The following is a 23,364-nucleotide window of genomic DNA, read 5'->3' on the forward strand; positions in this document are numbered from 1 at the left end:
CACCCCAGGATCTCCTGGTCCAGTGGGATCCAGAGATCCATGAACAGGCAAGTTTGGTGTCTCCTGATAAGCTCTGAGAGCCCCGAGGATGGGCACTGAAACCAGCCTGGATGGGCCCAGGAAGCCTTGCTGGAGGACACAGCCATGAGCTGGGTTCTGCTGGATGAGCAGGAGTGTACTCAGTGGAAGGGGCAGGGGGTGTTCCAAGCAGAGGAGCCACCCGTTCAAAGGCAAGGAGGTGTAAGATAGCCTGGCTGGGTCACTTAAGGAAGCCGAGGGCTAAACCAGGAACCACATGGAGCGGTTGGCTGAATCTGACATGTGGGCAGGGCCGATGGTGGCGCGGCCTCACTGGCTTAGCTGAGCTTCCCGAGTCAGCAGCTGTGAGAGCAGGCGAGCTTTGAAGGAGGGGGCAAGGCTGGGGTGGAGGCTGTGAGAGCTCTCCCCCCACCCCCAGCAATATTCTGTCCACCTCCATCAGCCTGGCTTGAGCTGGACTCAGCCCTGCGCAGACCTCATTCCTGCCCACTCGGAAGCTCTGACAAACCAAATGGCTTCTGTCACCCTTCCCACCCCTCATTCTATGCTCAGGCTGCTGTCTGGCTCTTTCAAGTCATGCGTTTTCCTCCTCCCCTGGCCCCAGTTTATCTGGAAGCAGTGTTTCCTCCATCGGACTGGGAACTCCCCAGAACAGGGGCGATCTCCTCCATCTAACGGGGAGCGTCCTAAGACGGAGGATGTTTGTTCCTCATAAGGTTAGGAGGGCCCCAAGGCGGGGCTGGGATTCTTCCTTGCTCTGTATTGGATTCCCCACATCCCTAAGCAGAGTGAGGATCCAGGAACCCAGAGACAGGGTCCCTCTCTCGGGGCTATTTCCAGACCAGCACCAGCTCTGTCGCACCCCCACCCTTGGGACCTTTCCATCTCACAGCTGCTTGAGAGCAGGATGGCAGGAGGCTACCCCACCACTGCCACCCCGATCCAGCCTCTGTTTAATGAATGCGCTCCCGTATCCATTCTCCCCACATGTACCCCTCCCTGTGCCAGCTGCTCAGGCTTTCGATGCATGGATGACTCGGCCCCAGCCAGCAGGGCCTCTCTGTGGCCAAGCCCACATAATCCTGTTGATTAATTAAACTCTGAGACTAAAGGGTTCCAGAGGGGGAGGGGAGGGCGTCAGTGGGGAAAGCGCAAGGAGGGAAAGGTGGTGGCATCGGGGTTCTTTGTGAATGAGCCCCCTCGCTCACGCTGCTTTGGTCCTGCACCCCCCACCCTCTTCCCTCTTCTGTCATCATCGTTATCATCAATCTTATCGTCCCTCATGTGCCCTTTACAGGTTCCAGGTCACTCCCACAGCCTTTATTTCATTCCATTCTTAAAGCATTTCAGGGAGGCATGAGAGGGATGTATCATCATCTCCATTTTTACAGGGGAGAAAACAGTTCCAGAGAGGACAATTGACTTGTCCGTGGCCACACAGGGAGGGAGGGACAGAGCCCAGAACCCAGGTGTCAGGCCTCCCAGACCAGGACTCTTGACTAGACCAGAGCTGCCCCAGAGGGCCCCCAAATTCCCTCCCAATCTGTCCTTCCTCCCCACCCCTACCCAGGAATGAGCATAGGCTTACTGGCTGTGTGGCCTCCATCAAGTTACACAACCTCTCTGAGCCTTGTTTTCCTTATTTGTAAAAGAGCCAATAGCCCCAGACCTGTTGTGAGGCTGGCTCAGACCTAGAAGGATCTCTTCCCCTGGACTGGATCGGGGAGGAGGAGAGAGATCTTTTTCAGAGGACTAAAGTTACACACAGACTATAGTCCAGTTTTCTTGCGATCTCTCTCGATCTCCCGGCTAGTGGGACAGAGCCTTGCTCTCCCCACTTAGCATCCAGAGGGTTGTTATGGCAACTGCCAACATCCTAGAGAGGTCATTCCAGATCCTTTCAAACAAAGAACTGTGGGCTCTGACTTGCCTTTTTCACTCCGGGTTTTGGTCTGGGCATCTCTCTGGGCCCAGAGTTCCCAGATCCATGCTGAGTACAGGAGGGACAGAGAGACGAGGAAGAAATAGACTCAGAACTCCACGATGAGTCTAGAAAGCTGCACATCATTTGGAGGGCAAGGGCATCGGAAGCATATGGGGCCTGAGTGGGCATTGAGGCTGGGCGGGGCAGGATCAGATGCACCTTGACTATCTCACGGTCAGTCAGCTGCTAACTGCACTCATGCTTTCGGTTATAGTCCCGTAGTCTGTCCTATTGTTTCCTTAATATTTTACTTTATACATAAAACCGAACTCAAGGAAGCTCTTGTAAATGGAAAATCAGTGTCATGTCCTATAAATAGATGGGAACCATAAAAACAAACAAGGTTTGTTGTTAAATCTACCTGGAGACTATTGCGTGCAGAAAGCTCTGAGCTTGAGGCCGGGCGTCTCCTTGTGAGAAAGGCAGAAGAGGAGTGTTAAAGATACGCTGTCCTGTGTGCTAGCTGCCGGCCGCGTGGGGCTATGTACGTTTCAATTCAAATGAAATAACATGAGAAACTCAGCTCTTCCGTTGCACTGGCCCATTTCAAGTGCTTGTTGCCCCATGGGGCTGATACTACCACACAGAACCACACGGATCTAGAACATTTCCATCACCACAGAAAGTTCTGTTGGACACCCCTGTTGTGGACTGAACTGGGACTTAATGAGAGGGGTTTCTCCCAGGATGGGCTGTATCTTCTCCCCAGTCTGACCTCCCAGCTCTGAGCACAGTCTCTGCCCATAGGTTTTGCCCCCGACAACCCTGATCCCCATTCACTCAGCTCTTGTGTGAACTCGGGGGTCCCCACTGGAGGACCGGAGCCTGGCGTTTCGTTCCCTGTCTGTGGGCTGGCCTCCCTTCCTGCCTGCAGGTGCTGCTGCCTCTTTCTGAGACCCCAAGGGCTCGCTGTCCTTGTCACTGTCAGAAAACTGAGGTTAGGCGGTGAGTTTCAGGAGGTGAATCCTTGACGATTACTCGTCCTTGGCTCTGAGCCCCAGACATGTTGAGGAAGGTGCCCCAGGATGCCAGCTGTGCCCACTGTGGCCCGCTATCAGTGACAGGTTGCTAGGCAGCCAGGAGAGGCTGGATGAGGGGGTTGGATCCAACCCCAGTCTCTGCTCTTAGGGAAGAGGCAGCAACGATGAAGGGCAGTCTCTCGTGCCTCCGGTTCCCTTGTCGTGTGCTGTCACAATCAGGGGCAGCCTGGCAATGACCAATAAAAAGCAGGAACGACTGCCTACTGGCCAAGGCAGCAGGTTGGAGGGAAGGGGACCCAGGACGGAGGGACATTGCCCGTGACTGGCTGACCTCCCAGCTGTGGCTGCAGCCTCACGATGACATGACACATCATGCCCTTTGACACTCATAACATTAGGAGGGCCCCAAGGTGGGGCTGGGATTTGTACATGCTCTTCCCCCTTCCCAGAATGCCTTTCCCTTCATCTCCACTTGACATCTAAGAGGATATTAGGTTATTGGGGGTGGGGGTGGGAAGGTTGTCCCTTGTGAAAGGGGCCTAGCTAGACCTGTTTATGTAACAAACATTTGAAGCAATTGAGTAAAAACAGGGGTCGGGACAGGACACTATTGCATTCCCTCCCTCCATCCCTTTCTTCCTCCCTTCATTTCTTCTTGCCTTCCTCCTTTCCTTAGTTTTTGTAATATATTTTCCCCAAATGCAATTGTGTTGTTCTTTAAATGGTCATCATTTAAAAAATATGAAACAATAAACAAGTATAAAGAAGAAAACAAAATTCCTATCATCCTGGAGGTTAGCATTTGTTAACGTTTGACTGTAATGTTCGTACTGTGTCATACACACTTTTTCCAAAAGTGGGATTGCTCTTTGTACCCTGGTTCGTACCTTGCCCTTTTCTTAAAATATGGTTTATTGAAGTTTAGTTAATATATGGTAAAATTCTCCCTTTTTTGGAGAATATAGTTCTAGGAATTTTGACAAACGTATTTCATCATGAAACCACCCCTGGGTCCTACGTTATGGACATCCGTCTGTGTCAGTGGAAATAACCTAAATGCCCAAATGGAGGGGATTTTTTTATATATTGGAGGTGCCAAAAAATGTGTACAAATGGATACTTCAGTTAACGTTACTCAAGCCATAGTTTGCCGTCATCAGAAGTGTCTGGACACTGATGGGAACCACTTCGAGCACCTCTTGTAATTGCAGAAGTCAAATGTGACTTGTATTCATCTTTTGTTATCGGTATGTATTGAGTATTACAATTTTAATACAGTTTTCCTTTCTTAAAATGTGTATACATTTTTTTGGCACCTTCTGTATATATAAAGGAATGGTAACATCATAAGGCATTTAACCAATCCCCTAGGACTAGGCATGGAGGTTGCTTCCCACCTTTCCCTTTGATAAACGATGCTGTGGGAGCATCCTTCTCCTTGCGTTCAAGGAGGGATCTGATCTCAGTGCAGTGATGGGCCTGGCGGTGGGCACAAAGCACCCCTCCCTCTCACCAGGCCCTGTCCTCTTCCTGCCTCTCACCTGGCTGTAGGGAACCGGCTGGACGAGGGCTCAGATGTGGAGTCGGAACCCGACCTCCCTCTGAAACGTAAGCAGCGCCGCAGTCGGACCACGTTCACAGCCGAGCAGCTGGAGGAGCTGGAGAAGGCCTTCGAGAGGACACACTACCCAGACATCTACACCCGCGAGGAGCTGGCGCAGAGGACCAAGCTGACGGAGGCCCGCGTCCAGGTACGGAGGCGTTTCAGGTGTTCACACGGCAGGCATAACCCACCGACTGGGATTGAGAAGGTGTGGGTGGCCAGGGTCTGAGGGTTCAGTGGACCTCCAGGGGCTTCTGCAGCAGGTGGTTGGGGACCCTAGACAAGTAATGCCACGGGCACTTGATGCAGAGTGAGTAGCAAATGTTGGTTGACTGACTGACTGACGGACTGGTGGAGCAGTGGACAGCCTCATGGAAGCCAGGAGCTGTCATGAGGACTGTTGGTTTGCGTTCACCTCTCCAGGAAACAAGTACTTCAGGAAAAAGAGGGAAGGAGGGATTGAGGGAGAGAAGAAAAGAGCAAGAGAGGGAGGGAGGAAAAAGGAGAGACGGAGGAAGGGCACTAGTTCAGCCAGAAGAGAGGGCCTAGGGAGTATACTGTGTTTCCCCGAAAATCAGACCCAGCCGGGCCATCAGCTCTAATGCGTCTTTTGGAGCAAAAATTAATGTATACCCGGTCTTATATTAATTTTTGCTCCAAAAGACGCATTAGAGCTGATGGCCCGGCTGGTCTGATTTTCAGGGAAACACAGTAAAAGTCTCCAAATCTCTGATGAGGGGAGGAAGTAGTCAGGAGGAAATTTTCTGAACAGTCCGAGCTTCCCAAGATAGGCAATGAGTTTCCTGTTATGAGAAGCATGCAAGAAGACTGAGCAGGCATGTTCCTGGTGGATTAGAAGCATCAGAGGGAGGGTGGGCAGACCTTGAGCAGGCCCTCTACCCCCTCAAGTGTGTAGTTCTTAAGCAGCAGGGCTGGGGGAAGGGAGAGTGCAGAAAGAGCAGAGCCCCGTGTGGAGTTCACGGCCTGCCGTGGGGGAGGGACTGGCCTCCTCTCCCCAGGCTGAGCTCTCAGATTCCAAGGCCTGCAGTTCTTTTCCAAGTGCAGAGAGAGTCTCTGGGGGCCAGGCTGGGAAGGGCTCAGGCTGGGTGGTGAAAGAGGAAGGTCATGATGAATAGCTCCTGTGGGAACCCATTCCTGGTCTGTCGTCTTCTTGAATGGAGGAGGCAGGTCTGCAGAGGGACCCCCCCCAAACGGCTCCCTGAGGGTACTTCCATCCAAGGGGAACTAGCCTTTGCTGGGCACCCATCTTGGACCAGTCACAGGGCTTGAGGCTTCTCCTACATGAGCTGAAGGAATCTCAGACCACCTTGTGAGGTCAGTATGGTGACACCCCATGAGCCACAGGTGCAGAAACTGAGGCTTAGAGAAGTGATGTGCCCAGGGGCACAGAGCCCAACAGGGGCTGAGCTGGGTGGGCCTATGCCAAAGCCCAGGTTCTTTACTATGTCCGGGAGAAAGACGTTGACTCAGAGCCTGGAATTTGAAAGCAAAAGGGAAAATTCTAGAAGCAAAGTGGCATTAAAGCACTCCAGGAACCAGTGCACCTCCCTCCGCCGTTCCCACCCCCACTCCTGGAGTGGGGGGCCCTTGGCTGCCTTTGAGGGAGACCCCAAGGGGCAGGGGGCAGGCAGCAGCAGCCAGCTCATCTCACTCCCTCCCTCCTTTCCAGGGTGATATCTGAGCCTGCCCCCAGCTCGGGCCTCCCTCCCCTCTGATCCTCCTGCAGCTGTTCTCCTGGGCACATTCCTGGGTGCTTTCTCATTCCCATGTCTGGGGGCCAGGCTGCTTCCCACCACCTTGAAGCCTAACTGCTCCTTGTAAAATTTCCTGGCTGTCAGGGCAGTGCTTTTATTGGCCCAGGGGACCCAAAAACAGGTGTCACTCAAGGTCCAAGGAGGGAGGGGGGCTGGGAATAGTGGGAATGGCCAGAGCCCAGGCAAAGCCACAGCGAGGGGGCCAAAGCAGACATCCTCCACATGCTGACTCCCCTGTCAGACTCTGGGCCCCCTCAGCTCAGGGCTGGTTCTTCCCACTGACTGTGGGCTTCCCAGAGCAGTGCTAGGTCTTCCCTCCTTAGCCCGAGAGCTTTCTCTGCAGAGGAGGGAACAATAAATGTTGATTTTTTAAACAAGAATGAACAAAAGCTAACCAAAATAATTGAGACAGGAATGATATAACTTGCGGCCTGCAGAACAGGAGACTTGGGGGACATGGCTGTTCTGAGAGGCTCCAGAGGTTGGGACCAGGGCCAACAGGGAAATGTCCTAAGTCCCATATAAAGGTCTGTGGGGTGAGAGCACAGGACTCAGAGCCCCAAGTCTGGGTTCTCATCGGTCCCTGACTCTGATCAGCTCTGTCACCTTCAAAAGCTCAGATTCCTTTCATGAGACTTAATTTCCCATCTATAAATAAAGGGATCAAACTAAATGGTCACTAAGGCCCCTTAAAGCTCTAGAATCCTTACTTATGACAGTCAGGGCTACCTCCTGAGGTGATGAGATCCCTGTTACCAGAAGCATTCAAGCAAAAGTCCAAAGTCCAGCTGGTCAGAGACCCTGGTGAGAGCGTTCCTGCTGTGGACAGTGTGGCAGGGACCTCGAAGCCCCCGAAGTACTGTTTATTAGATTTTATGGCTCTAGACCTTTGAGGTCCTCACCTCTGGTTCTAAGAGTTCATGGTTAAGGGATTTTGCAGTCCTATACCATCTCATCTCGGTGGCCCTGGGAAATGGGTGGGATAGTGGAGTGGTTCAGCGTAGTCTCAAAGCCAGATGCCTCGGTATGAATTCCGGAGCCATCACTTACCCCTCAACCCTCAGTTTCTTCATCTGCGAAATGGAGATGACAACAGGGTCTGCCTCGTTCTGAAGATTAAATGATGACATGGAAACACACATACGCACAAAGTTAGGAAGTGGCTGGCATACAAAAGCGCCGTAAGTGGGGGAAGGGGGTTGTTCTTATTAAAACTCCACCTGTTCTTGGTGGTTCCAATGCTGGCCATCTTGAAACTCCAGGTTCATTCATCGGGCACTCATTTATTGAGCACCACCTGTGTGCCAGACACTGTTCTAGGTACCCGGGATTCAGCAGACAGAAATCTCTGCTGTCGTGGAGTTGATGTTCAAATAAACAAGTCAGCAGGTAAACATATGTCAGGTGGGGTTCTAGTAACGCAAGTGTGTTACCTCCCTCTGGTTCCCCTCCAGCCCTGCTTTTGAAGCCTGCAGGGTGTTCTATAGCACCCCTGATGTCTGTCAGAGACACCCCTGTCTCAGCCTACAGAAAGCCCAGGCCACCCTGAAGGGCAACAAAATGGGCAGGAAGCAGACTAATAACTTTCTCTGGAGGAAATCTTCATTTCTAAACAGCTGGAGGCTGACCCCAACCTTGCATACCTCTTCCTTGGACGTAAACAAATCCATTGTGTCGCAATGCCAAGATCCCTGAGCCTGCGTTTCTTCTAGAAACAGAGGCCACTTTGAACGGAATCCCCTTTCGGAGGCACTAGAGGGACTCACTAATTAGCAACTTAAACCAAATCTGTTTGTAACACTAGGTAACGTGTATAGTGCACTTCTTATAGGTCAGGCACGATGCTCAACACTTTACATACATTATCTTTATCACCCTCACCATGATCCCAGGAGGTAGGTACAATTAGTCTCTCCATTTTGCAGGTGAGAAATCTGAGATTTAGCAAGAGAAGTAACTTCCTAGAGACACAGTTCATAAGCAACTGTGCTGGGACTTGAGCTCCAGTCTGTCGGTCGTGTTCTTTTCCTCTGTGTTGCATTGAAAAAAGGGCCAGGTGAAATAGTCTGTTTCCAGTACTAGGTGTGGAGGGAAGGATCAAAAATGAAGAATAAAACTCAGCCTCTGTTTTCAAAGACCTCAACCCTGATCAGGGATTCTGCGTGGGGTGCCAGGCTGCCACTGTCCCTTGTGGAGCCCCCATTTCCCCACCTGTAGCTGGGTAGCCTGCACCGGCTGCTGGCTAAGAGCCCTCCCAACTCAGCCATCGGAGAGTTTCCGGTGGAATATTAGTTGTCGATACTGTTCTAAGCACTTTGCCTGTGTTAACTCATTCGAGGTCCAGAACCACTTGGGAGGTGAGTGCTGTTATTAGCCACACTTTATGAAGAGACAGGCACAGAATGACAATGGAATTTCTCCATCTTAGCTAGGAGTCAAAGGCAGGATTCAAACCCAGGCAGTCGGGCTCCAGAGTCACTGCTCTTCACCATCGTGTTGCACTTTGTGAGGAGGGAGTTGCCTGCTGGGGTAGAGGCAGCCCTGGGGAAACAGGACAATGAAGGTGAAAAGAGATGAGAGAATTGAGAGCAAAGGGCATGTCCTCTCCTCCAGGAAGCCCTCCTGGATTCTGAGAGGTGAAGTTGGAAGCCCCTCCTCAGACCTCCTTAGAGCACCTTGCATGCCACCCCATCACTGCACTGAAAAGCAACTGTTCTTTGATGTGACTGTTGTGTGCCCAGGCAGAGGGTAGCTTGCTAGTGCTGTGTCCTGTTCCTCTCTCTCTCTTTCCTTAGTGTCTTGCTTGGCATAGCTCAGAGTCCCAGTAAAGGTTCAAGCTGAGAAGGAGGGAAGTAAGGAAGGCAAGAAGGGGAAGGAACGAAGGGAAAGGAGGAAAGGGGGAAGAATGTCTCCAACTTTATTTAGTACTCTTCATTTGAGGAAGAGATGACCCACCCCGAAGGAACAGTTGCCACGTAACAAAGTAAAGCAGAACATCCCACACTTCAGTGATTCTCTGACCAGCATGAAGATTTTTGCCACATTTGCATTTTCCATATTGTTATTTACTTTTTTTTTAAATATCAATATCTTTTTACATAAAAGTGCATCTCAGTCTCATAAAAGGAAGGCAATTGGAAACACACACACACACACAAGGAAAACAAAAGAATATAATAAAAATCCTGCAGGAAAAGGTCAACTGCAAAGGCTCCTCTCAGTGTGTTAAAAAGGAAGCTTAGCAAGTGCTAGGAAGGCAGGAAGGAGCACTGGAGGAGAAATAAAGCGGCTCAGAGTTATTTAATGTCTGTGTCACACCATCTGGGACATCTCCCCAACGTGGGCAACAGGAGTCCCACCCTTTGAGAAACGCGGAATTAAAACAAAACTGTTCTCCACACCTTCCCGAAGCAGGGAGCAGGAGACACTGCCCACTCCTTCCAGCTTTCAGGCAGCCTCCGTCTGACTGGCAGGCATCCATCCCATCCCAGGACCCCCCCGGGGAAGCCCTGTGTGCCCTGGGGAGGTAGGAAAAAGTCAGGACTTGAATTTTACTTCTGCGCCAGTTTTCCCTCCTGACTGGCTGCCTTTTCCTGTGAATCGTAAAGGCGCCAAAGCTGGCGGTTCTGTTCATCCAGCTTGGATGTTATTTTTCCACGGAACACCGTTTCTCTCTTGGGAGAAAAGACAAATGATATCACGGACACATAAGCACCCTCCACCCAGTTGCGACTCCCCTCCCGCATGTCAGCGGAGAAGATCTAGAGGTGTGGGGGTCTTAAGTGAGCCCATGCCAGGGAAGGGCGGGGTCTTCACCCCACCAGGAGGGGCTGCCAACTGAGCCTTGTGGCCCCTGCTCCAGCAAGACACACCAGCGCCATCTCTGCCTTCCCTGGTTCATTCATTCACTCATTCATTCATTCACTCAAAAAGCATTGGTTGAGAAGCTATGGAGCAGTGAGCAGTGAGCAAAGCAGGCAGGGCCTCTGCCCACGGGGCCTGGAGTCTGAAGGGAGGACAAAGAGAAGCATCACCAAGAAACAAGTAAATAGAATGACGGCTCCTGTGAGGAAGTGTGTGTACACATACTACCTGAGAGAAGGCGGGGACCTGCCTGAACGTACTTCCAAGCAGTGATTAGGGAATCGGAGCAGGAGGACGCATTTCAGCTGAGTCTACAAGCCAACTAGCCAGCTGCAAGGAAGAGTGTTCCAGTTAGAGGGAACAGCATATGCAAAGCCTGAAGGTGGAAAAGAGCCCCCTCAGAGCAGCCCCTGTTTCACACAGTTATTCTCTTTCTGTGGCCCATCCCAGAACTTGTTGCAAATCCAGATAAGTGGACTCTAAAAAGTCAGACTGACTTACGTTTGAACCTCAGATCTAGTACAGACAGCTGTGTGGCCTTGGGCAAGTTACTTGACCTCTGTGAGCCTTGGTTTCCCCATCTGTAAAGTGGGAATGGAAAGGTCTACCCATGGACAGACATGTGAAGCGGCAGCACAGGGCTTGAAGGGAAGGGAAACTCAAAGATGTTAGGTTAGTTGTCCACTGATACTTAACAAACCTCTGTGTCTGTGGGAGGTGGGCTTTCCTAATCAAGGGGGGCTGTGCTGGACAAGCAAAGGAGGGCCTCAGGCTCCAGACAAAGAACTAGCTTTCATATCAGAGTCTGGCAGGTGGGTCTTATTCAGGTGGGTTCTGGATGTGTGGTTTCCTCCTTGCGGGCTTCCTGGAGGAGGTGGGCTGGGTGTGTGTGTTGGAACAAGGACAGTCACCTATTGACATCCCTTGGGGAAGGAACAGCGACAGTGGAAAGAGCACTGGACCAAGAGTCAAACAGCCTGTCATGCGGGCAAGTCAGCCTCTCTCTGGGTCTCAGTATGTTCATCTGTAAAATGGGGATAATGATGATAACCTCCTCACTGGGTCATGGTGAGGACAGAATGGAACCATGCCTATTCAAGTGCTCGGCAAACACTCCAGAGCTGCATGAAGGTGGGGATGTCCTCCTGTCGGGGAAGATGCTGGCTGGGTGGAAGGTGATGGCTGGGGGCCGGGTTCCAGCTGAGTCTCAGCTCTCCTCCAGGAGCCGGGCCGAGGGCTCTCCATTCTCTGTTCTCGATCCCCCAGGTCTGGTTCAGTAACCGCCGTGCCCGTTGGCGTAAGCAAGCAGGAGCCAACCAGCTGGCAGCGTTCAACCACCTCCTGCCAGGGGGCTTCCCACCCACTGGCATGCCCACGCTGCCCCCTTACCAGCTGCCGGACTCCACCTACCCCACCACCACCATCTCCCAAGGTGAGCCCCCGAGCCCCTCCCTGGTATCTCAGCTGTGCCCTTTTGTCCCTTTCCCCTTGCCCCATCCAAGGGTTGTATATTTATGACCATTTGTCTGCTTTTGTGTGGACAGATTAGTAAGACCAAAAAGGTGAGGTCCTGCCTTTGAACTTCTTGGCTTTGCCAAGAGGCCACAGAGCAGCCAGGTGAGGCTCAGCAGGGTCGTCTCCATGGCCATGTTTAGCATAGAGCTCCGCAAACTGTAAAGTCCCGTGAATCTCCTGGGCTCTTATTAAAATGCAGAGGAGATGGTGAGCGTTGGACGGGGAGAAGGCTTTCTCCTGCCCTCCCTCCTGGATCCTGTTTCCGGTTCTGCCCTCTCCCTTCTCTTCCCGCCCCCTTGCCCCCCACAGCACACACCAGGAATCCTGCTACTTGGTATCTGCCTCATGAAGCCCCAATGCCCCCTTTTAAAGGACTGGCAGGCTGGAGCTCTGGAAACTGAGGAGAAGGGCGAGGGCCACTCCCTGGGATACTTGACGAGAAATGGAACCTTTGCCAGCGATGATGTTCCCATCAGCTAAAAGGCTGCATAGAAGGGTCTTGACAGACTGGAATAGCAGCCGAGCAGCTAGGAGCAGATGCAGCTGTTCAACCCCTGGTCCTGTCACTCACTAGCCTTGTCACCTCACACAAGTGCCCCAACCCTTCCAGCCTCAGTCTCTTCATCTATAAAATAGAAACCATATTCTTGCTTCATACCCTTAGATGGTATTTGTGAAAGACCCTGGCCTGTGATCAGTGCTCACAAAATGCTATGCGGACAGGTCTGGGTAGATTAACAGAGTCCCCGAGGATGTCTGAGTTTCAGTCCAGGTAACATTTATTGAGCACCTACTGTGTGCCAAACACTGAGCAACAGGGCCAGCTTGTAGTTGCCTGGAGGTTATCTGGCATGTTAGTTGGCTGTCAAGATTTGGCCAGTCCCTAGTGCCCTGCCCAGAAGCCAGATTGTCCCATCTCAAGTAGGGAGAGAAGGGGGTCCCTTCCCTCTACTGGAAGGGGATTGGGAGAAGGAGGTTCGTGGCTTGCCTTTCAAACGGGAGGTTCTTTCCCTGCCCCAGGAGGCCCGCCCTCCAAGGTGAGGCCCATTGCTCAGGCCGTCTCCTGGGTTTCTCCACAGATGGGAGTAGCACCGTGCACCGACCCCAACCCCTCCCGCCATCCACCATGCACCAGGGGGGGCTAGCGGCTGCCGCTGCAGCCGCTGACACCAGCTCTGCCTATGGAGCCCGCCACAGCTTCTCCAGCTACTCAGACAGTTTCATGAACCCAGCGGCACCCTCCAACCACATGAACCCCGTCAGCAACGGCCTGTCTCCTCAGGTAGGTGGCCTCATGCCCCTGCCCAGAGTCCCATCGCCAGATGCCCACCAGCCCAGCCAACAAGGGCGGGTGACACAGGTTGGCTCTCTTGGGGAAGAAGTTACTGGTCTCCGTGAAACCTCTGGCTGTTGGGTACCATGAGAGAGTTTAAATACCTTCACTCGTCAATATTCTGCGATCCTTCACCCTGGGTTTATGTTCTCAAGCTGTAGACCTGGGTGACCCAGTTGGGGGAAGCACAGAAAACGTTCCCATAACAGGTTTCTGTACTTCTTGCCACCCAGAAACACGTATTGTATTACAGACTGGCTCCTGACCCAACAGTCACCTAGAGTTTGTGAAACTGGCCTACCACCCACCTCATGGCTCTTCCGTCCATAAAAATCAGGCATTTTTTCAGACAGCGCATTGGTGGAAGGCTTGTGCCATTTCCTGGGGGATACTGACTGTGGTTGGGGCTTTGTTCTAGAACCAGGAGTCCTTCCTGGATTCCATCCTGTGCTCCATCTCCCGCCTTTCATTAGGAGTGGCCAATGAGTGGCTGGAGTTCTAGACTGGGAATTCTACTTCCATTGGGTCTTGGACCTCTGTTCACTCATGTGTGATTGGTTGCTGGTTAATCGCTCTTTGCCTGGTGGTGCGGTTAGAAGTCCTGGGACCTTCTATAGATGAAGTCAGAAAGACAATGCTGAGGCTGATGGTGGTTGCTGGTGGGTTTGGAGAACAGGCCTTAGTGATGCTGGATATTCTTGTGAATTTGAGGAACTGGTGAATTCATTTTTGGAGCTACCACAGGCTCTCAAATATCCACAGGAGAAGGAATTAAATCCAAGGCTGGTTTTACCCTGCCTCCCACCTTTGGAGACACCTTTCTCTTGTCTGTGCTGAGAATACACATGATACAAACTTATCTGAACAGCTGTAGTGTGCTGGACAGGTGAAGGCTTGAAGGGGGTTTAGATCCCACCTCCACTGCTCGGATAGATATTAGGCAAGGTAGCATCCCTGAGCCTCAGTTTATCCCCCATTAAACAAGAGTGATTAAACAAACAGTGTCACTAACCTCCTAAGAAAAGTGTTCTCTGCATTCATGTGCTAGCAGATCAAAGCACCAAGCACAGAGTGGCACAAAGTAGGGGCCAAGTAAACATTATGTCCCCTGACTCTTGCCAAGCCGATATAATGAGGATAGAAACCTGTTGCCTGAAGCAAAAATAGGGGCCAAAGAGGAGATCAGCTACGTCCCCAGGGCCATGTCCGTCCAGCTACCTGTGTTTGTAAATAAAGTTTTATTGGCACACAGCCATGCCCATTCGTGTATATATTTATGGCTGCTTTTGTGCTAAACAGCGGAGTTGAGTGGTTTCAAAAGAGACCATATGGCCCACAAGGCCTAAAATATTTACCATTTGGCCATTACAGAAAAAAATCGCCACCCCGTGGTCTAAAACATTTCCAAGAATGTTAATTTTCTACATGTTGGGTTCATTCCTCTTGGCCTCTGTTAAAGTGTATAGCTGAGAGCTAATTGGATTTCTATTCCATCCTTTACTCCTGGGTAAGTTCCCTTCCCCTCTCTATACCTCGGTTTCCTCTTCCATGAAATGGGGATGATACTAACACCTACCTCTTAGGGTTGTTGAGCGTTGAATGAGATGATCCCCATAAAGCCCTGAGCCTTATCCCTGTAGAGCTGAGTACCCAGTAAACATAGGCAGCTGAATGCAGAATCCCTAACGGTGATGCACCAAATCCCCTTAGGTCCCACATTATGGGGGGGTGATGCAGCCTGCAGACCGGAATGTTTTCCCACTGGAACCCAGGGGAGCCTCTTTGGGGTTCAAGGTCATGACCTCTGTCTCATTAGTGCTGAGGACTAACTGGCCGAGCTAACCTTCCAGAGCCAGGAGATAGACACAACACGGTCCCAGAGCCAGCTGGGGGAGGATGGCCGCAGAGGCCCGAGGTGTCCACACCTCAGAATGTGGTCCAGGCCTGGCCTTAGGGTACAAAACCAGCTGGAGGAGCATTACTTGGAAATCTGAGGAGGGACACTGAGGTTATGGGCGCCAGCCGTCTTACTTTACAGATGGAGGGTTCAGGACATACTGGCCAGGCCAGGGCTGAGTCCAAGGCACCAGGCTCCTTAACTACTGCTTTTCCCAGCTCACCCATCCAGATGTGGGCTGAGGTTTATCCCCAAAGCAGCACTTCTGTCACAGGGCAGAGGAGAAACTAGTAAATCAGGGGCCCCTGGCTTCTGGAGTGTGGTTCCGCGAGAGGGTTAAAGAATGAGGCTGTTCCATGCACTGTTTGGGCCCAGAAATGAACCTCCGGGAAGGAGGGAAGAAGAAGAGAAACTGACCTACTGATGTGAGCAGCACAACTTTCTCTCCACCCGAGCTGGACCCTCACCCCTCCTGCCAGAGACCCTGAGCAGCTTCCTTCCCATTCCTCCGGGAGGAGAGGCTGTGTGGCCATGACGGATTGGGAGAACTTCGGAGACTTGCCCACAGGTTCCCACCAAAGGTGTGAAGACAGATGGAGGGTCTGACAGGGGCAGAGGGGACCAGAAGGTGAACAGCTGCTGGAGTGGGGGGAGGGGGCTGCGTGCAGGGTGGACACGAGGGCAGACTGTGTGTGCTTCTGTGCGTGTGACCCTCGGGGGTTAAGCTGCAAACACTTCCTGAAGGAAGGGGGCATTGAGGGGGGCATGTGGGTCTCGTACAAAAGTTCCAGGCATTTCTGAGCTCCGACACCCGGCACGCTCCCTCCTCTGTCTGAGCAGGCCCACTGGACACCCCTGTGGTCTAGGGAGGCGGGCAGTTCCCCCAGACAGAGCTGCTTCCATGTCCTAGCTCCCCAAAAGGAGGGGTTTCTCTGTAGCTCACCTGGGGAGCAGGGAGAGAATGGGCCCCGTCTCGGATGGGGCTTCCACCTGGCCTGTGGGGCAGGCCATTCACCCAGAATTGCTGTCCCTGCCACTGTCGCCCAGATAGCTTTGGCCCTTGTTCTTACAAAAGCCTGAGGGGATTACGTTGGGGGATGACCTTGGGGCTCTGCTGAGCCCCTGCTTGTCACACTGGCCAGCTTGCTGCTGCCTGGGGAAGATGTGCCCCCTCCAGGTGGTTGATCCCATCTTTGTCACAGACCCAGCCTGGGAAGCTGGTGCTTTGAGCCTCAGGGACTCCTCGGAGAGACTACCTGGCAGAATTTCACCAAAAAGCCATTTAGTCATCTCAGCACCATGCCTGAACTGACCCCTGACTCTAAGATAACAAATAGTTATGGAGTGCCTGCTGTGTGCCAGGCACAGTTCTAGGCATCCCCTAGTGAACCTAAGGGATGAAGACCCCTGCCCATGTGCAGCTGGCAGTGTAACAGGGCAGACAGACAGCAAACATCATAAAAGAGCAAGTCGTACAATATGTTTCATGCCGATGTTGACAAAGACAGCTATACTTTCTGAGCCCCTATGACGCAGACCCTCTTCTGAGTGTTTCCTATATTCTAATCTGCGTAAGAGGCAGAGCCAGGATTCAACCCTCGTCTCTAGAGTCTGAGCTCTTAACCACTCACATTGCCCTCCTGCCTCAGAAATGCCCACATTTGCTCTTTTTAATGGAGATTTGTTGGCAGTAAAAGAAACAATCTCAGGAGGCCCGTCCTTTCAGCTTGGTGGAGGGGAAAGCTTATTCAACCCATGTCATGGATGAGAAAGCTGAGGCCAGGACCACAGGTTAGAGACCAATGGGCAGGGCTGAGTCAAACAGGTACAAGCCTTCCTAGACATTTGGTTTCCCGGTAGCCTAGCGCTTACCCACCCAAAAAGCCCAGCCTTCTAGGATCAGGCACTCAGCACTTGGATGTCCCCAGCTTTGTTCACTGAGTCCTTCTGAAGAATTTAGAGGAACACAGCTACTGTGAGAACTCTCTCTGATGGCTTGTCGAGGGCTGGGACTTGAAGACCCCCAGCCTATTCTTTCTCCTTCGCTGTAGGCTGAGGGTCAGTTCCTTGGAAAACAATGCAGGGCAGCTTAGGACAAAGGAAACCTTTTATGACCTGAGTGACTTTGAGTGATCTGATATCTGCAGACTGTTCACTTCACATCAGCCCTTGTCTAGGAATCACCAGCAGGACACGCACCCTTTGAGGGGGAGTAAGCAGAGATATAAAGGGACACCTAGGCCTGTCTTCAGGAATTCTCCAGTCTGACGGGGGAGACACAGCCCCCTCCCTGAGGAGCTCCTGGTCTGAGAGGAGGGACCCAGCTCCTGTGTCAGGAGCTCAGAGTCTGATAGAAGAGAAAATCCCCTTGTCTTTAGATGCCCTAGTCTGATGGTAGAAGCACAGCCCTCTCTTGGAGAGTTCCCAGCATGACGGGGGAGGCAGACATCAGGAGATCATAGCTGCAGCGCTTACCAGTCAGAGCTCCCAAGCAAAGAATCAGGAGCCAAGTTCTGCCATTTGGAGGGTCATTTGGACTGGAGGCCACAGGCAGGGTGCCCGGGGCTTGGAGATCCTTCAGGACGTATGTGGGTGTGTCCCCAGGGTGCAGACCTTAGCTGGGGCATCCTTCTCCCCTGAGCTGTTTAAGATGCAGACTCTACCAGGGTTGCAAGTGGAAACTGAGGCCCAGAGAAGAGGAGAAAATTGCCCCAAATCACACGAGCACACTGTCAGTTAGCAGCTGAGCCCCAGGTGCAGCCCAGGGCTCCTACCACTGCCCCCTGGAAAGGGGGCATTTCTGTCTTGCCACCACCACTCGTTTTGCTCCTTCAAAATGTCCCACATTCGTCGTCCTCCTTTCTCCTCTCTGGAGCTTAACATGGAGGAACCTGCCAAAGGCATTTATATATTTACCACCCCCTCCCCAGTACTAATGAAAAATATTCCTGAAGTGTACGGTTCATCACCTGGCCACGATCACAGTAAACCAAGCCTTCTTGTCCTTGATTTTCTTTTCTCCTTTCCCTCCTGTGCTCGTAATAATGACAGTGGCAGCCAGCCTGGAGTGCACACGTACAGTGCGAGGGGCTAAATGCCGTCCTGCTTTCACTTATTAAATCTTGGCAGTTATCTTATGACCTTCATTTTACAGATGAGGAAACTGACATGTCCAGGGCCACCCATCCATCCTGGGCCACAACTATTTATGAGGCCGCTACCATAGGCCAGGCCCTGAGGAAGTGGCAGAGCTAGGATTCAAACAGTCTGGCTCCAGAGCCCTCGATGCTATTCTGTTGCATCTGCCCGGGAAGGTTGGTCCTGTGATCCATTCGGGAAGCTGAGGTTTGCAGCCACAAGGACATAGCCAGGTTCAGAGCTTCCCCCTCCTTCTGAAACCAGCAAATAAGGCTCAAGGCTTGATTTTTATTTCTCGGTGAATGGGATCTCCTGAATGCCGCTCAGCAGCAGATGCCCACTGATGCCCTCCTGGCATCACTCGAAGGCTCCAGGGGAGTCGATCCAGCAAGGAAAGATACTCCATCAGCTATAGGATGCCAGACCCCATGGAAGCACTTTGTGAAGTCGTTCAAACCCCACAGAAACCCTACACGTGGGGAGACAGGCTCAGAGAGGTTAAGTAACTTGCTTACTTAAGAGAGGTTAAGGCCACAGAACAGGTTAGTGGCGGAGACTGAATTTTAAGGCCGGTCTGCCTAACCAGTGTACTGGACCTTCCCGGGACCCTCAGCCGGGTTAAGTTCAAGTTCACTTACGCTGGGCCGCTGAGCTATGCCCCTCACGCGGTGGGCACTGGAAACTCCTTTGCCTCTGTCTCCTCTCACTTCCTCTTTGTGTTCCCCCCACCCTTTATTGGTGACACTGCGTTTATAATAAGCATTTAAAATGAGTCTTGCTGGACCAGGGATGAGAAAGGAGGCGGGAGTGAGAGATTTGTAGGCAGGAAGACGGGGAGGGGGATTGTAGGGTGTTAAATAGCCCAGAATTTTTAAAAAACTGATGCAAATCACTGGTAGGAGAGAAAATTATGTGCAATTATGTCCCGATATTGGAAGGTTTTGCCTAGCCCAGGCAGCAAGATCTCATTAACAAGCAGAAAATAAGATTGAAATGGTGTGTAAAAGAGCTGAAAAATGAATTTGAATGCTGCGTTTGTCCACAATTACCCCCTCCTTCACACATATTTTATTGCAATTTTTTTATTATTCTTAATCTCTCCGTTCCTCAAAGCAGATTGGGGACATCCTGGCATTACTGGGGCGTCGGGAGGAGGTGTGGAGGATTTCCTGCTCCCCTGAAAGGAGACCCTTCTCGCGCACATTTTCCAAGGTTGGGTTTTGGAGGGATCAGAATTCATTTCTCCGGCTTAGCAGGTTGTAGGAACAAGGGGCTTTAACCCCCCCGCCTAGCACTCCTCTGGGCCCCGCCCAGCCCTTCCTTCTTTCCCTGTGGCTCTTCTGTCTCCATCTTCCTTCCCTTTCCCTTCTCAGGGTCTCTACCTAGCTTTCCCTTCTCCTGGAGGCCTCTCCCACAGGCCCCCAGGGCAACAGAAACTGCAGGGCCTCTGCTAAGGAGCAGCCCTGGGTTGGAACTTACCAAGTTGCTGTGTGGCCCTGGGGCAGCTTGCATAACCTCTCTGGGCTTCATTTTCCTCATCTGAAAATGGGAGCGACAATCCCTACCTCCCCAGGGTGCTGTGAGGACTAAGAGAGAATTTGGATAAAGTGCCTGGCACATAGTAGGTGCTTAATAAATGTGCATTCTCACCCCCACCCCACTCCCATCTATGCCCTGTTCTCCGGTAACCCTGCCTTACCCCCAGCCCATCTATTTGGTCTCTTTTCCCACTTCCCTTCCCTTCTCTTCCCTTTCCTTCTCTTCATTCCCTTCAGTCGGTTGGAAAATGATTGAGTTGGTTTCTAATCCAGAACAAGACTGGGTTCTACTGACCCCAGTCTTGAGAAGAGAGGATGTCGGGGTACAGGTAGCACCCCTGTCTGCAGAAAGCACAGGAAAGGCTGTCGCCCCCTCCCACCTACGGCTCCGGGGAGAGATGAGCTGGAATGGAGGGATTTGCTAACTCACACTGGAAGGTGCTGGCTCGGAGTGTTTTTTCCCAGGATTTAGGGGAAAACTGAGTCACCCCACCCACCCACCCATTTCTCACCATTTTCCACCATGACCAGTGGTGATGATGCCAGGTCAGAGATCAGCTGTGGGAAGGGCCAAGAGTCTGTGGTCAGATTTTCTTGGACCTGAAGCCAAATGACATTTTACAGTGTCTGTCCTCGCCATACCCAGTGACAGCCCAGCTCCAAGAGACACCAGCCATATCTGCCAGGCCCTCCTCACAGCCCTGACGAGAGCACCAACTGGGGGCCGTGGGGACTGTCCACTCGCCTCCTCAGGCATCCCCCACACCCTGAGCGCCCCTTCCCCTTGACTCTGGCCAGGCCAGCGATAGGTCTCAGAGAATTGGCCACAGGGCCCTGGGTATCCTTGAGTCCTTCCAGCCCCTGGGGAGATAGATCCTGCCAAGATTCTGCTCTCACATCCAGTTCTGCCTTTGTCCACGGTTAACCTACCTCAGTGGGAAAAGCTGAGTTATTTCCCTCTCGTGGCTCCTCGCCAAACAAAACCACCTGCTCATGTCAATCAGACGCCCGGCTCTAGCCCACAGGGAGAGGCCTGGACAGAGCCTCGTCTCCTGTGAAAACAGACCCGTGTTTATGTCTCTGCCTCTCTCACCCCTTCTTCCTGGGTGGAGGGAAACAAGTGGGTGGGAGAGAGAAAGACGAGACTGGGATCAGGAAATTTTGGGTTGGTCATGCCGAGGCACAGGTCCTGCTAGGAACTGGGGAGCCTGGCTTATTGCCTGGCTTCTGGGTGAGTTTGGGGACTTTTTTAATCATTGAAGGAGAAGCAGGAGGGCAACCCTGGCCTTTTCTCCTTTCTTAGAGGACCGAGTGGGATTCTGGGAAGATGGTGTCTTGAGCCCACCTCCCTGAGTCTGACAAGAGATGTGAGTGGAGAGCTGCCCGCATGGGCCACTCTGGGACTCTTTTTGCCCACCACTGAAACAACTGCAGCAATCCAGACGCCAAACCTTGAGAAGGTGTGGGGAGAACTTATCTCCCCCTTCCTAAGAGCAGGGTCACAGCCCGGCTTACATAAGGCAGGGAAGGGGAGACCTAGATGCTTCCATGTATCACTTGACATCAGGGACCATGGTCTTCAGTAGGACCACGGGCGAGGCAGTGAGAGCAGGTGCATGATGGTCCGCGTGGTAACGCACAGAACTCAGTGTCTAGCACGTAGTAGGTCTCCAGCCACAGTTGATGACCACCAGGTGTGGTGGTAGGCCTGATGACACGCAGCTGTGGTCTGTTCCCAAGAGCTTTTTGAGGCAGCTGAGCATGGAGTTTGCACTTGAATGTCATTGCATACCGTTCCCTTCCAGGTCATTTATCTAGCTCCTGTTATTAACACAGCATATATGCAGGCTCAAAAAAAAAAAAGACACACAGCTATCTCCACTCTTACTACATATATCTGGGGGGAGACAGTACTCCCCCCACCCTCCTCAAGAGCAATGAGAGAATCAGTTGTTGACAAACTGAGTGGGATTTCTGGTCAGACAGTATAGAGAGAGCAGAAGAGTTTAGAGAAGGGAGGACGTAGTCAGAGAAAGCTTTCTGGAGGAGGAGTCTCAAAGGGGAGGTAGGATTGGCTGGGGGTGGTGGGAAATAGGAAGGGATAGGAGGTTGGTGCAGACGGGACAGCAGCAAACAATATGGCAAATACTAAAACAGTGTCTCATTCAGATACATCGCGGACTCAGTGGAATGGTCATACAAACCAGGGTTCGGATCCCAGGTCCTCTCCTTACTTGCTATGTGACCACAGGCACGTTATTTTACATGAGCTCTCTGAGCCTCAGTTTCCTCATCTGTAAAATCGAGTGATACCACGCACCTTGCAGGATTATGAGAAATAAATCAGACTGTTGATGTGAAACACCTAGGACCATGCCTGGCATACAGGAAGAGCTTGATAAGGGAGTTTTTCCCTCTCTGCTTCTCCGTGCCCTGATTAGAAATTGACTTAGCAATGACCTGCTAGGTTTCTCTGCTTGGGCCATTTTTTTTTTCTGGGACTGGAGTTCCGGCTCAGCCTAGGCTAGGCCTAGTCACTGTTTGGAATGTCAGGAAATCTGAGTTCCCTCCTGGCTCTGCTTCTGACCCACTGTCCCCTCCCCTCTCTGCGCCTCAGTGTCCCTATCTGTACAAGAAAGAGATGGATGAACTGCTGGTAAAGAACCTTCCTGCTCAGAGTCTGATTTCTGTGGGCTCTTCGTGCGAGCATGTGAGTCACTCACTGCCTCCAGTTCTGCGGGAGGGGATGGCCCCCCTCTCTGTCTGAACCTTCTCCCCACCCTCCTGGGGCCTCAGCCTGGGCCTGCTGGGCTTCCTAGGAGGCTGGGGGTTTAGCGGCCAGAGCTGCCTGGTTCGGTGGGAAAGAATGCAAATAGCAGATTTGTCCTTCTTCCTGATTAGCATGGGGGCTCGGAATGAGACAGCCTCGGCAGATAGAGGGGAAGAAAATGAGGGAGATTAGCAATTAATATGGCGGGTGGACTCCGAGCTGCACAGGCCTGTCCCTGGGGTCCCCAGTGGGAGGGAGGCCGCCGGGATGGCCAGCCACTGGACCTGGGAGGCCAGGCGAGACCCCAGTAGGAGACACAGGGGTGACTTTGAGGGTCCCCTAGGGCCATGCTGTCCCCTGCCTTCAAGTCTTTGCACCTGCTGCTCCCTCCGCAGGGGTCTTCTGCATTGTGTCACCATCTCAGTCCCACTGCTACTTATCCTTTAAGACTTGGCCCCTTCCAGGGAGACTTCTTTCAACCCCTCATGGTGGGTTAGTTGTGCTTTCACTGTGAACTTACCACACTTTATCGCTATACAAAAAGTACCTGTATTACTAGACAAATATGAAAAATAATGGTTCCAGTTTTTTGAGCACTTCCCATAGGCCAGATGCTGTGCTAAGTGCATTACATGGATATCTCATGTAATCTTAATGATATCTCCTCTGGAAAGGGACGGCCTCAGTTACTTGTCTTACAAATGGGAGGACAGAGGCACCAAATAGTTTAGATAATTTGCCTAGGATGAGCTGCTAACAAGTGGCAGAGCCTGGACTTGAACCCACCTGCCTGGCCCCAGAGACCATGCTCTTACCCCGAACAGGTCATGGACATGTTTTCCACTTGCTGGTGAGATCTTTGAGGGCCAAGCGTGATGACGCTTTGATCTCAGCTATTCCCGGTGCCCTAAGAGGCAGGAGTGCAGGG

The 23,364-nt window shown here is 52.1% G+C and overlaps 1 protein-coding gene across 3 annotated transcripts in view; it reads left to right on the plus strand.

Moving 5' to 3' along the window:
* PAX7 (paired box 7) overlaps positions 1–23,364 on the plus strand; it is a 98,370-nt gene that overhangs the window by 48,869 nt on the left and 26,137 nt on the right. For all 3 annotated transcript variants that reach the window (XM_033115021.1, XM_033115022.1, XM_033115023.1), the window contains 3 exons: positions 4,555–4,754; positions 11,512–11,677; positions 12,840–13,042. In XM_033115021.1, the coding sequence (XP_032970912.1) occupies positions 4,555–4,754; positions 11,512–11,677; positions 12,840–13,042 (569 nt within the window). The remainder of the gene's footprint in view (positions 1–4,554; positions 4,755–11,511; positions 11,678–12,839; positions 13,043–23,364) is intronic.

This window comes from Rhinolophus ferrumequinum, chromosome 9 (genome assembly GCF_004115265.2).
Source record: "Rhinolophus ferrumequinum isolate MPI-CBG mRhiFer1 chromosome 9, mRhiFer1_v1.p, whole genome shotgun sequence".
Taxonomy (NCBI): Eukaryota; Metazoa; Chordata; class Mammalia; order Chiroptera; family Rhinolophidae; genus Rhinolophus; species Rhinolophus ferrumequinum.